Genomic DNA, 17,229 nt, shown 5'->3' on the forward strand with positions numbered 1-17,229 from the left:
TTTTCATATAAATACAGTCAAACTTTGTGAAGTTTAACTTTAGAGAATTCTAATATGCAGAGTAAAAAGGACCGGAGGGAGTACTATGTCCGTTTTGAGGACCGGCGTTCGAATGCATAACACCCTATGTAAGTTTTTTCCGTTTTGGACCTCTGTTATTCCCTCTTAATTAGTACTAAATTAGTACTACCTCTGTAAACTAATACTACCTTTGTACTAAAATATAAGACGTTTTTGAACTGCAAAAACATCATATATTTCGATAGGAAAGGGGGTGAAGACATTTTAGATCAGAGGGAGTAGACGAGACAAATTATTCCTTTCTTAGTTAGTACTACCTCAGTAAATTGTTAAGAAATAGTAAACCAACTCAACAAAGTCTATCAATATTATTCACGCTGCAAAAGCAAGGCAATTGCGCCGGCAAGAAACGATGGTTGAATAAAGCATTTGACGGAAGTATACAGGATTCTGGGCCATCTTCTCCACGTTATATATGACATACAATGAAATACGGAGCAACAAATGTGTACAGTCATTTAGCTCCGTGCCCCACTACGGGGAAACACCATGGGAATACAGAAATCCAGGTTAGGCCACCAAGGCCTATTCTCAGCACTGTGAAGATATCAGGGTTTAGTGAGGTCATAATGCTTGATGTTAGCATTGCAACGTTCAGATCTTTGTGAGGAGCTACCGGTAGGGTGCAGCCACTATAAGCAATTTCTCTCTTACGTTTTCATAACTAACAAAAGCATTTCACCATTCCAAATTCCCATATATTTAATCCTTGGGAAGTGTGAGATCATCTGCAGAAGCTGCCCTTTTCCCATTATAACGCTGACAAATAAACCAAACATCAACAATATAACATATATTACGATTATGTGAGCAAGATGTAGAACTAACTGAAATGATTTATCTAAGGTACCTGTTTCCCAAAGGTGAATGGAACATATCTGTACTTCACCATATGAAGGATCTGACGCTTCATTGTGACAGTAAACAACACCACCCAATAGAAAAGAAGGATAGGCCAAAACACTGGCACATCGAACACACTGAAGAATGTCATGCCAAAAGCAATGCAGAATGCTTTAACTATAGAATACCTGCAAAGGAGAAAACAGAGTGAAGGTCTTAGCAAGGAACACAAACGATCAGTCATTCAATGGTAATATTTCTTTTACCCACTCACAGAAAAATTAACCCCGAAAAAATGAAGAGAAGTTAACTATATCCTTCAAGGAAATCAACTGCATAGGAAAACCTTGACGAAATGGTATTTTTCATAGATTAACGTCCTTTTGGGTGCAATAAACACCATAATCATAGCAAATAACAAGATGCTAATCAACGTTCAATATCTTCCAACGTAGATGGTACTCAATTTTCCAGCTGACATGATTTTATGACAACGGCACAGATATAAAGCACAAAAACAACAAACCTACATTAGATGCAAAGTCAACAGTAACATTTTTGGAAAATATCAATACAGCCAAAAAAACATTGAGGAATTATCATGGAAAAATAGCAGGGTACGTCACATATTACCAACCAGGGAACCAGAAGAACTGCTTAAAAGTAGAAAACCATTGGCAGCAGATTGTCAAACCCATTGACTGTGTGCTGTAATGACTGAATAGTGCGGTTGGCTCAAACCAGCAAACACTGGGTATGGTAAAGTTATCCATTGTAAAATCATCTATTACAAGAAAAGAAATGGTGGTGATTACAGCATGATACTGGATTGATTAGAGGGAATGCAATCATATGCAGGCTTTGAAGGGTGCCTGCTTGAATACTGAATAACTTGCAAAAAAAAATCAGCAGTTAAACAGAGAACAAGATTATACCATGGAATGATCCATAAGTAATGATATTTTTTGTAATGATGCTAATAGGCCACCCAATAGAGTTTAACTAAAGAAGAATACGTGTACCATACCAACTACTCCCTCCGTTCCGAATTACTTGTCGCAGGTATGGATGTATCTAGATGTATTTTAGTTCTAGATACATCCATTTCTGCGACGAGTAATTTGGAACGGAGGGAGTAGAATTTGTATGAATTTTTCAAGAAAAAACTAGAATTTGTATGACATATGCCCTTTGAGTTAACTCATATCAACAATAGTTTAACAAAAGAAACCATAAAGAGAACATAACTCATATGGCAAGCCAACCAAGAGGTGCGCCCTGAAACGAAGCGGTGCCAAGCTTCTGGCGTGTTCTGTGTGACAAGAGAGTGCCACAAAAGCTAAAAGGCAGGTTCTATAGGACAGCGATTCAACCCGCTATGTCATATGGCGTTGAATGTTGGCCCAACTAAACAACATGTCCAACAGTTAGGTGTAGCAGAGATGCACATGTTTGGGATGGATACATGTCCAACACAAGGATCGGCTCTGGAATGAGGATATACGTGGCCTCCAGAAACGCGAGTGCATAGAGGACAGTTAAGGCATGCAGACAATGTCAAGAAAGGTCAGGGTAGACCAAATTTGGCATGGGAGGAGTCCGTTAAGCGAGATTTGAAAGGACTGGAATATCACCAAAGAAGTAGCCATGGACAGGGGTGTACTGAAGCTAGCTATCCATGTGCCAGAACCATGAGTTAGTTTCAAGGTCTTCTAGGTTTCACCTCTAGCCTACCCAACTTGTTTGGGACTAAAAGGTTTGGTTGTTGTTGCTGTCGTATTAAATTATGAGAGCAGATATTAGCAATTTAGCATTGCCTTGGGTTAGACCTTTAACCAAAGGGCCTCTTAGAGCTATAAGTATTTAGCCGTGTACCATTTGTATTTTCCCCGTTCTATAAAGGGCTTTCTGCATATTGTACCATACCTATACGTGTACATATACTGGCCTATGGCCACCTGCATATACGAGTTGCATATTTCCATACATGGTATTAGAGTTCTAGGTTTTTTCTTCCGCACACGCAACTCATGCTCCGATTCAATCTCAAACTCATGCTACCACCATCCCCCTCTTAGCTGGCCATCGCTGCCTCCTCCCCTTTCCATCCAAATTTCTCTCTCTATCCAACTTGCATCTCCCACCTCAGGTCTCTGCGTTGCCAACCTCAGCATGTCTCAGGTCAAGCCATGCCGCCGCCCTCCAGGTTATCCCCCACTGCCACCCACTACCTCCCCCCGCTGGGCCGCAGGTCCCCGATCGCCCACCCCCTACCACCGTACTCCACGTCCGAGGTCGACGAGTGCTCCAGCCATCCGTGATTGTCAGTGGATCCAGCCGTCCCGCTGTTGTTGCACCTGCAGCTTCCCGCCAACAACTTGTCGGATGTTGCTTCTGCTACCCGCTGGTCCCGGCAGCTACGACCTCTTGTATGCATGCACCGTCTCTGTGCGTTGTGCGTGACTGCATTCAACTGGCCTTCAAAGTAAAAAAACAGGAATGAAGTTTTTGTAGGTACACACCTCCCTCGCCGTCGTTGGTTCTTGACAGTGTTCCTTACATTGATCCCATCTCGCACACGCGCCTTTCCTCGGTGCTTGGTGCTCATCTCCATATGTGAGGTCGTTCCCTCTGACGCCTTCCACGGGCCGTGGTGGTCATTCTTCAGACTCCTCTTGCGACCTCCGCGCATGGTGATTGTCATTGTACACCGACTCCTCGGGACTTTCACCGACAGTGTTGGTGCATATCGCTCCATTGTCTACGCCTCACACATGCGCCTTCCCTTGGCACTTGGTGCTTGTCTGCATGCGACCTCGTCTGGCTTCTGCAAGTGATACTGGTCATGCTATTCCGCTACTCTAGCGGCTTCCACAAGTGATGGTGGCCGCTCCTCTCTCGAAGCTTCTATGTCAACTACTTCAGCTGTGTCCTTCAATAAGCACGAGGTTGCATGTGTTCACGGCCTGTTTGTTGCCTCTCGTTCTCCATTGTCAGGTGGATCTACGTCGATCTCTTTAGTTGAGCCCTTGTCTGAGCAGGAAATTACGCAACTACGACGCGTACTATCTGTGTATCCCGTTTCTCCATTGACAGGTTTTGTTGGTTCTACTACCAACTCTTTTGGCATTGTGGGGCCACCTTCTACACAGGTAGGTACATCATCATTGATTCTTGGTACTGAAGCATCTTTTTATATGACTCATGATTCATCAACTTTGTCCTCTATTTGGCCACTAGATTCTTATTTCATGTTCTTACTGTTGATGGTACATCCCTCTTGGTCAATGGCCAAGGCAATCTAGCACTTCGCCTTTCATGTTTCTGATCTTGTTCATGTTCCTCGGCTTACCATGCAACTCATTTCTGGTGGTCAGATTGTTGACTCCGCTTGTAGGGTCATTCTTGACTTTGAATCTTGCTCTATTCAAGATCATCACACGGGCACTCTACTTGGTGCTGGCCCTCGCTGTCATCATTGCCAAGGTCTCTGGGAGCTGATTGGCTTCACATTCCCTCCGCTGCCACCGCCGCCAGTCTGTCCGCCTCGGACACCTTGTTTACGGGCTCTTCTCAACATGGGCATCATCCTCTTGGAAACTTATGCGGCTCTCGTCTCTCATCCTTAGTTTGACGTGGTGTTATTGGATCCGTCTTCGATGGTGTGTCTTAGCGAGACCGCATAAGCATACTTTCAATCTTGTTCACTCAAGTGTGGGGTCCAACTCCCTTTGCCTGGCCTTGTTTACGAGTTGTTCTCAAGATGGCATCATCGTCTTGGTCACTTATGCGGGTCTCGCCTCTCATCCTTAGTCTGACATGGTGTTCTTAGATCCGTCTCCGGTGGTGTCTTAGCGAGACTGTCAAGTGCGGAGTCCAACTCCCTTTGCCTGGAAAGGAGGCCATCGCTACTATGTTATCTTTATAAATGATTCCTCTTGACACACACGGATATATTTTATCTTCTCGTAGTGAGGTCTTGTCTATCTATAGTAAGTTTGCCGCCATGGTTCATTCCAAGTTTACACGTTGGATCTCGGGATCCGGCTCGCAAGCCTCGCCCACCCAACGGCGGAAGGCATCGACGGGGTAGAGCCAGCTAAAGGACGGCATCGCTTCACAGGAGACTCCATCTGCGATGTCACCGGACGCTCTGTCCTACCACAGGTAGCATCAAAGAGCATCCCCATGGGTTATTTGTCCACCACTAACAAAGGAGCTTCACTAGCGGTCGAAAAAAAGATGGGAAAGGCGCAGATCTAGGGTCGAAGAAGCGGTGGAAGAATGGGCTAGCAGTGGCCGTCACCGGATGGAAAAGATCAGACAAGTGACAGCTACTAGCTTGGGAGGGTGATGCGCGGGCAGAACGGCCAGGCCACAGCGGGAAGGGTTTGCAACAACGATGGACTTGCGGGTGAAAGGCATTGCCTTCCCCTTGCCCCTTGATTTATACAAGGGGGTGAGGGAGGAAACACGGGCGTCGTGTTCCGTCAAGCCCCGCGCCCCGACACCAACCTTCCCGCCCTGGCACGCATGCGCCCACCAAGGTGGACACACGTTGCCGAGAAGACGGCGCATTCATGGCCCCGCCTCGAAGATTGAGGCAAGCCCAAGCTACACACGCTTTCATTCCCCCGCATATTCAATCCAACAACGGGGCGGTGAGAACCTCCAGCCCTTTTGCCATGGGCTGCTGAAACGCAGATGTGGCATGCGCCATCACGCAGGACTTCGCAAAGACTGCAGAAGATGAGAGGCGAGCCTCCAATAGGACTTTGCAAGACCTGAGAGGCGAGTCTCCCATAGGCCCTAGTCAAAGACTAGCTATTTAGGACTCAGGCGTCGTCAATCATGGGTATCGATGGTTGACCCCCGCGGTCTAGGCTACCCAGATACACTACGGAGTAGGGCGGAGATGATGCACCCTCCATGGGTCACGAGCTCGACCCCTAACAAAGGGCATCCGGCACCGTGATTAGAGATTCGGCTCCATAAAGAGATGTGAGGGTGTTCCCCGAGGACACTACCTCTATACTGGCCCGACCAGACTAACAGGTGCCACTCAAGACTCTGACCTACTACTGACAATAGCCAGCTATGTTTTTAAAGCGTCCCTAAGGCGACGCCTAGGCGTCGAAGCGCTCCCCCTCCGCTTTGGAAAATCGACCGCTTTGGGCGCCTAGGCGTCCAAAGCGCCCGCCTAGGCGTCGCCTAGGCACCAAAGCGCCCCCCCTCCCTAAGGCGGTAAGGCGTCGCCTTAAAAACATAGATAGCCAGACTCCACCCGCTTTTAGTAATTGGATACCACCGAGTCTTACCCGCTCGTAACTCAACCGCCACGGCGTCCTTGCCCGACGGGGAGGTCATCGATAGGCTTTTGTTTCCTTCTCTTCATCCTTTTTTGCAGAAATTCAACAAGTCCTAGGCAGGCGACTTCCCGCCAGGTAGGTCACGCGGTAATCAGGGGCTACTAACAAGGATATGACACTCGGACATGCCAGACAAGCATAGGATCAGCTACAACATCGACCAAGGTGATGAGTCAAACCATCTTGGGAGACAAGGAAGCAGGCGGCTACCCACACACAGCATGGTCCGATTCGACCAAGGGACCAAGGGGCGCGAGCCCACAATTAGTCCGACCCGAGCAATGTAACCCTAGCTCGACCAAGTATAAGGCAAGCTAGGGGGCCTCTTGTGGGACAAAGACAACATTCTAGAGCCGACTAGCTAGGGTCTTACCTACGCCTCTTCTTTTTCCTCGGCCGCCGCCACCACCGAAAGCTTATAACCCAAGAAACACATCTCTTAAAGCACTCAAGCAATACAACCACCATAGGCTAAAGTGTTGCCTCTCCAGGGAGGGCCCGAACCTAGGTAAATTGCTTGCTTCTTGTGCTACCATCTCGATTTGTCGCTAGCATCCTCTCCGAACAAATTTGTTGTCTCTCGACAGTATTGTCGGTCTCAAAACAACGACAACACGGCTCTGTCAATTTTGGCCCGAGAAGAAGTACGGACAATCTGGCATGTGTACTCCTTAATTTCTACTCCCTCCGTCCCATAATATAAGAGCGTTTTTGATACTACAGTCAAAAACGCTCTTATATTATGGGACGGAGGGAATATTGATTAGTGTTTTGTCTTTTTTAGACCACTAAGCTGGTTCGTTGGATGGCCTAAGAAGATAGAGAACAGTGGACATTAGTTGCTACTGCAGTTGCTTTGAGCCACGTCCGAGGAGCCGACTACAACTCCACATGGACCTGGACCTAGCCTCGGCCCATAACTAACCAGTCTAATCCAACATATCCCATTATTTATAACCTTTAGTACTATTAACAAACAAAAATTACATATGAAAGTAATAGGTGTTTATCCCATCAATTAAACTTGTTCCGTGTTTAATGATAAAATCAGCCTTCATGGTGGATTAACACAAACACCTAAATTTCGGCTCTCTAGCATATTGGGTGATGTGTCGAGGATGCATACCCGAATTTTTCGGCAAGAAATGAGTAGCAAAATGAGAACAATCAATAGGTCAACTGGCTTGCATCTAGCAGAAGTTAACTGCCACACCGTTTTTTATTCTTACTTTGATTTTTGTTTGTTGTATTCTATCCTTATTCCTTTGAAAATCCTCCTCAAAATAAATGTCAGCAGTGAGTCGATTGCCTATTTCTGGATTGTCTGCTTATACCCACACTAAAAAGAAGATTATTTATTGTGTTACGCAGATTTAATATTTCTAATATGTTTAAATAAAATCATCTAAAAGTAGGATAAAAACAAACATGGTATCGTTATAGTATATTTTGGGTCAACCTATGTCGAGTCAGACCTTTAGCATGGTCCAATTTCTTAAATAGTGTATTAAACTACCTTATGAGTAAGCGACATATTAGCTCATTTGAGTGACCCTCCAAACTCCTCAGGTCAAACCTTTAGCATGGTCCAATTTCTTAAAGCGTGTATTCAACTACCTTATGAGCACCCCGCAAAAAAAACTACCTTATGAGCAAGCGACATATTAGGTCATTCGACCGACCCTCCAAACTCTATTCCTACTCTCATCTTATGTCTAATGCAATACCAGTTAGATCTAAATGTGAATGTGAAGGATCGTCACACAATAAAAAGTGTACTTGATTATTTCGTAGCTTCTCTTTGTCATTTAAGATGTTTTCACGAGCACAAATCCATACTTGACTTTTGATATGTACATTTTTATGTTCGAAAAAATTATGTGGCGACCATTAGGCCAAACAATCTGTTCACCATCCGATCTAGAATCTAAGGGCGATGCGTCGCTCCCCTCTTTAATTGCCTCTTACTTTTCTCCCGCAATCACACTCCACGACTCTATCATCAGCCATGCACCCATATTTTCTCTTTCCAGGTTCTGAAGCCGCATGTGCGCCCAGCATTGCCCCTCTCCGGCATTCTCATCACACTATTCCACTCCGAGATTTTCTACCAAGATGTCCTGTCCAGCACCAACAGAGGCTCCTAGTCTTGCCTGGGGGCGAGTTGGATAGGGACATGACCCCATGGGGCGTGGCATAAATGCCATGGCAAGTGGATTTGCTGCCATGGCAGGTTGAGGGGGCCAGGCTAGGTACCGGAGGTCACGTGTTCGCCATGGTGGGTTCCTCTAGTCTTGGATGACGTGAGCTTCCACTCCATCGAGTTGGCAACATGGTCCTACCCATGTCATACTCCTGATGTGGCGCATCTCAAGTCGTTTGTGCCAAGCTGGAGATCCGAATGTAGTCTCACTTATGACAACTCGCCCGCTCCAGCATGCATCCCTCCCCACTGCGTCACATGTGCAGCTTCAATGTTATGCCATGCCTCGCCCACCACATGCTCGACATAATGCCATACACCCAATACTCTCTACAATGCCTTCACCAGCTCTTTTCCTCACGCGCCTACGACTGCCTTGTCGCCAAACTCCGCTTCAAGCGCAGCCTGATTGATGAGGTGCCCAGAATGACTAATCTCTAGCAGCCAATCCTGTAGGTTTTGTAGACTGTCTACACAGGAGTGATTTGTCTACAACCTTGGTTAGGAGGGGAAGGTGGTGCAAAGGAACACAACATGGAGGGGAAGCTGCTTTGGCAAAGCAACACATGTGAGTCGGTGCCTCCATGAAATTGATGGAGTTACCAACAATCTAGGTGACAGTTATTACTGTTAAACAATGTAATTACCCAGTATTAGTATTGTAATAGTTACTGAGGTATTTTGGTTACAGATACTTGTAATCAAAGCACTACCATATCTGCCCAACTTTCATATTGAAGTTACCACTATGGCACTTTTAGTTACCCAGTTGTCCGGGTTACAGTTACCATCAAAGTACCATGTAGTTACTCGGTAGTTCAAGCTTAATTTGTCACTCAGACTTCATAACGCTAATATAGTTGCCCAGTTTCTCACTGATGCTCAAGTTACAATATCACGGCCGATATATTTACCCAGTTATCCATAGTAAAATTACCATCATAACACTACTACTGTAAGTCGCAATTATCAACATGACAATTATGCAGCTACCCAGTTGATCATGCTGGTCATGCTACAGTTACAAAGCAATTATGTAGCTACCCAGCTCTTATGCTACAGTTACTAACATAGCAATTACGTAGTTACACGGCTCCTTAAGCTAAGTTACATCATGAAACAATTGTAGTTAACTAGTATAACAGGTCATAGTCACCACCACCATTGTACTGATGTATTTACATGGTGGTTCAGTGAGATATAGGACAACTTGTGAGTACTTCGGTAACTTTAGTGACCTGATAACCACTCAGTATAGTTACCCAACATCCAAATTATACTTACCAACATGGCAATTATGTAGGTCCCAAGTTTCTCATGCTACAACAGTTATCACCATGAGAGTTAACCAGCATACTATGTCACAGTCACCACCATACTAGTGATGAAGTAATGGTGGTTCTGGTGAGATCTATTTTCGAGGCAATCGCTACCTAGCTCACACATTACTGTTTGGACTGTGAGCAATCCAGTAGCTCAAATAATGTTGGCTACCAGCGAGATTTAGTTTTAAAGTTGATAAGTATATCTTGAACTATCTGGCATTGTTCCAAATATCGGCCAGTTAATCGGCATCTCGGTCAGTTAATCGCTAATCTGTGCGTCACCGAATAGCCAATTAACTGATTCATTGGCCGATTAATTGGAAAATTCTCCTATTTATCCATACTCAGCACCCGACTAATATGGTACCAATTTACCGATATCCTAAACATTGCTATCTGGTAACTGACACATTTACTTGGCTTGGTAATCTCTAAGCTCCCAAAAATTTGATTAGACATCCAACCGAGATAATTTTTCAAGACAATAACAATGACTTATATAGTAACAATGATAACTTCTGAGCTCTCAAAAGTCGCTGAAACATTCCAAGAGTTCTAGTTTTCATGTTGAATAACTACTTGCGAGTAGCTTGTAAGTAACATGTTGCAGCTTCCTAATTTTTAACCCGAAAAAGAGATGTCAGGGCATACCCATATGAGATCTAGTTTCAAAGATCTCGTCATGACGAACTTAATGATGAAAACGGATCGTAAATTGGATAATACTATTTGGGAGTTAAATCATTCTGATTTTTCAAAATAAAATAATATTTGCTGACATCATCTTTTTTTGTTTATACTTGCATGCATGCACCAAAGCTTCAGTTTTGCTAGCTGTAAGAGAAGGAGTGTGCGCCAAGATGGGGATAGGGAAGTGTTCGGCAATTCAGAAAAAAAGATGGAAATAGGAAAATGTTCAGTAGATCGTACCAAGGGCTCATTCTTTTCAGCTCCAGATTCTCCAGAATTTTATTCTGAGAAACTGCCCACAGAAACAGTTGCGTACAGATTCAGTTGTCCAGTTCTTTTCAGCTATTGCAGTCCGAGATTGTTGTATGAGTTGTGTGCTGAAATGTTTATAATGCCCACTGTGTGCTAAGCATCAAAATTCACATAGCACCACATCACATAGCATGTCCTCTATCTACTAAACATAATAGTCCAAATAAGAAATAACCACACTCAAATAGCATGCCCACTGCCAACTTAGCATCAAAATTGGTCATAACATTCACATAACAAACATTCTGTTCCTGCGTACCCGTACCACTCAAAATATAATCAAAACTGGAGCCTGGACGCCCAATCCTACGGAACTGAAGATTGAATATGATAAGCAAAATGGTGACAGCGACCAGAAGCTTCACAGCAACAAGCTCATGGCCACAGCGCTCCTGCAGCCGACCACGGGTGCTAGCTCGTGCCCACCACCAGCATGCTCTACGGCATTGTCGCGATGCAGCACATGACAGAAGCGTCAGGAGGGGGAGGTCCCTCAGCCGGTGCTCCCTGGTGCCCTCACCACACGTGCCCACGCCCACAGAGCTGAGGTGGGCGCCCTCGCCCTGGTCCAACATGATGTTGTTCAGCGCCACGTGCCAGCCTGCCAGCGCGCCGGTGATAGGGTGCAGTACCTGCCAAGCGCGCCCGCCTCCGACTCCCATGCGTCCACCGGAAGAAGAGGAGGTGGATCAGCGTCAGGGACGAGCAGTTGCACCGATCGATGCGACGAGGTAAGGTGGGAGCAGGACGAGCAGCAGTGGCCATGTTGGGGATTCGGTGGGGCGAGGTGGCAGCGCTAGGTAGAAAACGATGAAAAGGGGGGCAAAGCCAAAAAAAACATTTGTTCAAGTTACATAAGTTCGGGAATCAACTGGAAATTGGGAGTGGCGCCAATTCTCCATCCAACAATTTTTGTGAGGGAAACGGAGGCCATGAGCTGGCAGCTAGGAGGCTTTTTCTAGTTCTTTTCAGCTCAAGATTCCGCAACCCAGAAGTTGTCTCAGAAGATGAAAAGAACTTGCCCTAAATACATAACATTCGGAAAATAGCAAAAGTTATTTTGTGTTTTACACTGGATTTTATTTCCCCACTACTTTGAACAGCTATGCTAAACAAAATTGGATCCCATGCCAAATTGCAGCTCCCAAGCAAGCCAACAGAATTCACAGAACCAAAGACCAGTGCGACTGTGTTCACGCATTAAAATCACAAACAAGCTCCCACCTTCACAATAGATAACCTACATGGAACATAACCATAAAATGAGCAAATAAATAACAAGCAGTCACGCATGGCTGCACAAGAGTTTTGCAGGAACCAGCTAAGTCCCACTCCCGCATCAATCTCCGAAAATTCCGCAATTCAACCAAGACAGAAATTGGCTGCTCACCTATCGACCCAAGAAGTTCTACCCTCAAAAAAGAAAAACTCTACCATCAAATAACCCCATCACCTCTCACATATTATCAAGATCTCAAGCTCCCGAGTAATACAAAACTTACGGGATAAATCCTACGAGATTAGTTTAGGGGAGAAAAGGGAGGGAGGGGGGGGGGGGGGGGGGGGGTTAGTTAGGATTACGGGGAGGTTAGTTGAAATTCACAGGGAGGATTATTCTGTACATCTCATCCCTAGCAATTTGTCCATAGGTTAGTTGCCAGCACTGATAGAAAAAGACAGCACATTCAAAGTAACATCAAATCTCAACGGAGCTGATCCTCGCGGACGATCATAGCACAGACAGAGAAGACCCTAACACATCAAGCAAGCAAGAAAAACGCATCTACCCAGTTACTCTATTAAACATACAGTTTTGCTAAAGCACATCTAGATGTGCTCTAAGTATTGCACATCTAAGTCCTATGTCATTGATTTTATGCTAAGATCCATGCAAGCATTTTCTTTTATCTTTTTTCTGTCTTTCTAGTTTGACTGAGTCACTTAGATGTGCAATAACTATGACACATCACAGGATCCGGTTTACGCAGGCAAGAGCAAAGGATCGCACCAGAACTTGAACTCGGGCAGGCGGCGGACGAACGGACGGAACTCGTCCGAGGAGCGCGTGGGGAGCGCGGGCCCCTCGCCGAGGACCTCGGCGAGCTCGGGGTCGACCTGAGGCGACAGGAAGGCGATGAGGAGGTTGAGGAGGTAGATGCCGAGGGCATACGTCACGATGTAGTAGCCGCCGACGAACCACGCGCGCAGCGCGTACACCAATACTCCCCCAGCGAGGCCCAGCCAACGGCGGCCCACGTGCGGAGTTGACCGGTCCAGCAGGTGCTGAAACCGCCGGGATGCCGTGGCGACCGCTGCCGACAGGGCAGCGGCGGGCCCCCCGCTATCGCTGCTGTAGGTGGAGGCAGCCGGAGCAGGGGCGGAGGCGGAGGCGGTGGAGGAAGAGGAAGGGTCCATCATGGCGTTGAGCGGACTGGGGTTGGGGATCTCGTGCAGCAAGGCCTCCGCCCTTATGGCATCCCATCCCATCCCATCCCATTCACGTCTTGCCTCCTCGGAGCTTAGAGCTTCTCGGCCGTTCGATTGGAATCTTCTCGCGAACACAGACCGTGGGATGTCAGTCGTTGGATATTTGCCAGATCAACTTCAGCCGTCCGATAAATTTCAATTGCATCAAAATGTGATATCCTTGCCCCCACCGAGGCATTTTTGTCATTTCATATATGGATATAAAATGGCAGCAGCACTGTGTTGAGTAAAAAACTAGTTGTGTCCTTCTGCACTTACGGTTACGTGGTTGGGTCAACCTCGCGGCCTAGCTCCCATCCCTAACACTAGCTCATCCTCTACGCCGCCATCGTCCGTCCTCCTCTTCCTGCATCCCATCCCGTCGTCAGGCGCGTGCTGCCACCAATTTTCATCCTCCCCTCATGATGACCCACAAGTATAGGCATCTATCGTAGTTCATTCGATAAGTAAGAGTATCGAAACCAACAAGGAGCAGAAGAAAATGACAAGTGGTTTCAATAAGGTATTCTCTGTAAGCACTGAAATTATCGGTAACAGATAGTTTTGTGATAAGATAAATCATAACGGATAACAAGTAAATAAAGTAACTAAGGTGCAGCAAGATGGTTCAATCCTTTTTTAGCAAAAGGACAAGCCTGAACAAACTCTTATATGAAACAAAGCGCTCCCGAGGATTCGCGTTTGTTACTTTGATAATTTGATATGTGGGTGGACCGGTGCTTGGGTGTTGCCCTTCCTTGGACAAGCCTCTCACTTATGATTAATCCCTTTCGCAAGCATCTGCAACTACGAAAGAAGAATTAAGATAAACATAACCATATCATGAAACATATGAATCCAAATCAGCCCCTTACGAAGCAACGCATAAATTAGGGTTTAACTTCTGTCACTCTAGCAACTCATCATGTACTTATTACTTCCCAATGTCTTTCCCTAGGCCCAAATAATGGTGAAGTGTCATGTAGTCGACGTTCACATAACACCACTAGAGGAGAGACAACATGCATCTCATCGAAATATCAAACGAATACCAAATTCACATGATTACTTATAACAAGACTTCTCCCATGTCTTCAGGAACAAACGTAACTGCTCATAAAACATATTTATGATCAAGATTAGAGGAGTATTAATTATCATTAAGGATCTGAAAATATAATCTTTCACCGGATAAACCAATTAGCATCAACTACAAGGAGTAATCAACACTACTAGCAACCCACAGGTACCAATCTGAGGTTTTGGGACCAAGATCGAATACAAGAGACGAACTAGGCTTTGAGAGGAGATGGTGCTGATGAAGATGTTGATGGAGATTGACCCCCTCTCGATGAGAGGATCGATGGTGATGACTATGGCGACGATTTCCCCCTCCCGGGGGGATGTTTCCCCGACAAAACAGCTCCGTCGGAGCCCTAGATTGGTTCTGCCCAGGTTTTGCCTCTAGACGGCGGCGCTTCGCCCCGAAAGCTTCCTTCTGATTTTTTCCAAGTCAAAACGCACAATATAGCCAACGATGGGCACCGGAGGCCTGCCAGGGGGCCCACAAGGTCAGGGGGCATGTTCTAGGGGGATAGGGCGCGCCCTCCACTCTTGTGGCTGGCTGGTGGCCCCCCTCTGGTACTTTCTTCACCTAATATCTTTTATATATTCCAAAAACATGCTCCGTGAAGTTTCGGGACTTTTGGGGTTGTGCAGAATAGGTCTCTAATATTTGCTCCTTTCCAGTCCAGAATTCCAGGTGCCGGCATTCTCCCTCTTCATGTAAAACTTATAAAATAAGAGAGAATGGGCATAAGTATTGTGATATAATGTATAATAACAGCCCATAATGCAATAAATATCAATATAAAAGCATGATGCAAAATGGACATATCAACTCCCCCAAGCTTATACCTCGCTTGTCCTCAAGCGAAAGCCAATATCGATAAATATGTCCACATGTTTAGAGATATAAGTGTCAATAAAATAAAAATACGGACATGAGGGCATCATGATCATCTTTAGAACAGCAACATATATTGTCATATAGTTTCTCATGCTAAAGTAACAATTCATTCACAAAGCAAAGTATGAATCAGAAACTTCATTGAAAACTAACAAACTATGACCTCAGTCATTGGAGCAATTGCAATTTATCATAACATCGGAAAGAGTCAATATAAGAGCTTTTCAGCAAGTCCACATACTCAACTATCATATAATCTTTCACAATTGCTAACACTCACGCGATACTTATGGGTTCAAAGCTTCAATCGGACACAGAGAAAGATAGGGGCTTATAGTTTCACCTCCCAATCTTTTACCTCAAGGGTAATGTCAATAATAATACTTTATGAAAACCTACATCCGAGTGGATATATATGTATCCAGATCTCTCCAACACATAGTGCTTGCCAAAGGAAAAAGTATAAAAAGGGAAAGGTGATGATCACTATGACTCTTGTATAAGGGTAGGAGATAAAAGTAGAAAATAGCCCTTCGCAGAGGGAACTAGAGGTTGTCATGCGCTTTTATGGTTGAATGCACAAAATCTTAATGCAAAAGAACATCAATTTATATTGCCGCTTGTGATAAAGACCTTTATTATGCAGTCTGTCACTTTTATTTCTTCCATATCACAAGTTCGTATAAAGCTTATTTTCTTCACACTAATAGATCATGGATATTTAGAGAGCAATTTTTATTGCTTGCACCGATGACAACTTACTTGAAGGATCTTACTCAATGCATAGGTAGGTATGGTGGACTCTCATGGCAAAACTGGGTTTAGGGATGTTTGGAAGCACAAGTAGTATCTCTACTTGGTGCAAAAGAATTTGTCTAGAATGAGAGGGAAAGGCAAGCTCAACATGTTGGATGATCCATGACAATATAACTTCTATTCGGATATAAGAAAACATCAAGAGATAAGAGAAGGATGTTCCACCGAGCTCTCTCAGAGCTCAGGCACTCTCGGCCGTCGGATCGCGATGCTTGATGGGTTTTGGGTCATCCGATCGAGCAGATGGAAGATATGGGCCGTCGGATCCTGGTTTGGCACTATAGAAATGAATAGTTACTGCCTCTAACCGCCTCCATGCGCTTCCGTTCCTCCCGTCGCGTGTACCAGCGGTGAAATATCCCCTACCACCGCATGTTATATCTTGCCCCCGCCGAGGGTATTTCGGTCTTTTCGCTCCCGGGGGTCGTGTGTGGCGCGCGGTGATTAGCTCGTCCGGCTATGGGGTGGGGGAGGGCAGCGACCCACCCTTTCGTGCTCTCATTTGTCCCTCTCGTCTCCTTCTTTCTGGATCTCATTCTCTCTCGTCGCCGGCGCTCCTCCTTCTCGATTCGACGCCGTCCTTCAGGTGGTTTCCCTCTACCTCTCGCTCGTCTATTTTGTTCCGGATGTTTCTTATCGTCTCCCTTGCTTGTTTGCTTGATTTTAAGTGTTTGGACGGTGCCGTTGCGTTGGGCCTGCCTTGCGAGTTGACCGGGAAGGGAGCACACCGGCTGAGCTTCTGAGATGGCTGAGGTAATTGATTTCTCCCTTGTTTGTTCTCCCCTCTGTGCTGTGTATGTGCTCATCAAGACTTTTGTTGTTCTTCAGGGATCTGTCTAGGGTTTGCTTGTTGATTCATTCGGATTCGTGCTGATCCATTCTGATTCGTGTTGTTCGAGGTGTTTTGGCTGGTTCGGTTGCAGGTAATTCTCCCCTCTCGCCTGGCCTCCTCGGTTTTACTTCTGTAGGTCGTATGTGTGTCTGTGGTCCATAAATACTGCAGATTCTATCCTCTGTTTTGCGAATATGTGTATTACAGGGGATGTGTTATTTATTATTTATGTTGTTTGCGAATATGTGTATTACAGGGGATGTGTTATTTATTATTTATGTTGTTTATTTATTATTTATGTTCTGGATTGCTGTCAGTCCATA

The 17,229-nt window shown here is 45.4% G+C and overlaps 1 protein-coding gene across 1 annotated transcript; it reads right to left on the minus strand.

Moving 5' to 3' along the window:
* Window positions 1-415: 415 nt before the first annotated feature.
* On the minus strand, window positions 416-13,325 carry LOC125520044 (protein RER1A). The gene is made up of 3 exons (XM_048684837.2): window positions 12,832-13,325; window positions 932-1,112; window positions 416-840 (listed from the first exon to the last, which is right to left on the minus strand). Exons 1-3 carry the CDS (start codon window positions 13,308-13,310, stop codon window positions 784-786), a joined length of 717 nt encoding a protein of 238 aa, XP_048540794.1. The 5' UTR covers window positions 13,311-13,325; the 3' UTR covers window positions 416-783.
* Window positions 13,326-17,229: the final 3,904 nt, after the last annotated feature.

Source organism: Triticum urartu, chromosome 7A (assembly GCF_056163025.1).
Source record: "Triticum urartu cultivar PI428250 chromosome 7A, HENAU_Tu73, whole genome shotgun sequence".
NCBI classification, from domain to species: domain Eukaryota; kingdom Viridiplantae; phylum Streptophyta; class Magnoliopsida; order Poales; family Poaceae; genus Triticum; species Triticum urartu.

What these genes read in the sequence shown, in the direction of transcription:
- LOC125520044 (XM_048684837.2), bottom strand. Translation starts at nt 13,310, where the DNA reads ATGGGATGGGATGCCATAAGGGCGGAGGCCTTGCTGCACGAGATCCCC. An exon ending in CTGCCCGAGTTCAAGTTCTG is followed by an intron (nt 1,113 to 12,831) that starts GTGCGATCCTTT and finishes TCTCCTTTGCAG; the next exon opens with GTATTCTATAGTTAAAGCAT. An exon ending in CATTCACCTTTGGGAAACAG is followed by an intron (nt 841 to 931) that starts GTACCTTAGATA and finishes TTTATTTGTCAG; the next exon opens with CGTTATAATGGGAAAAGGGC.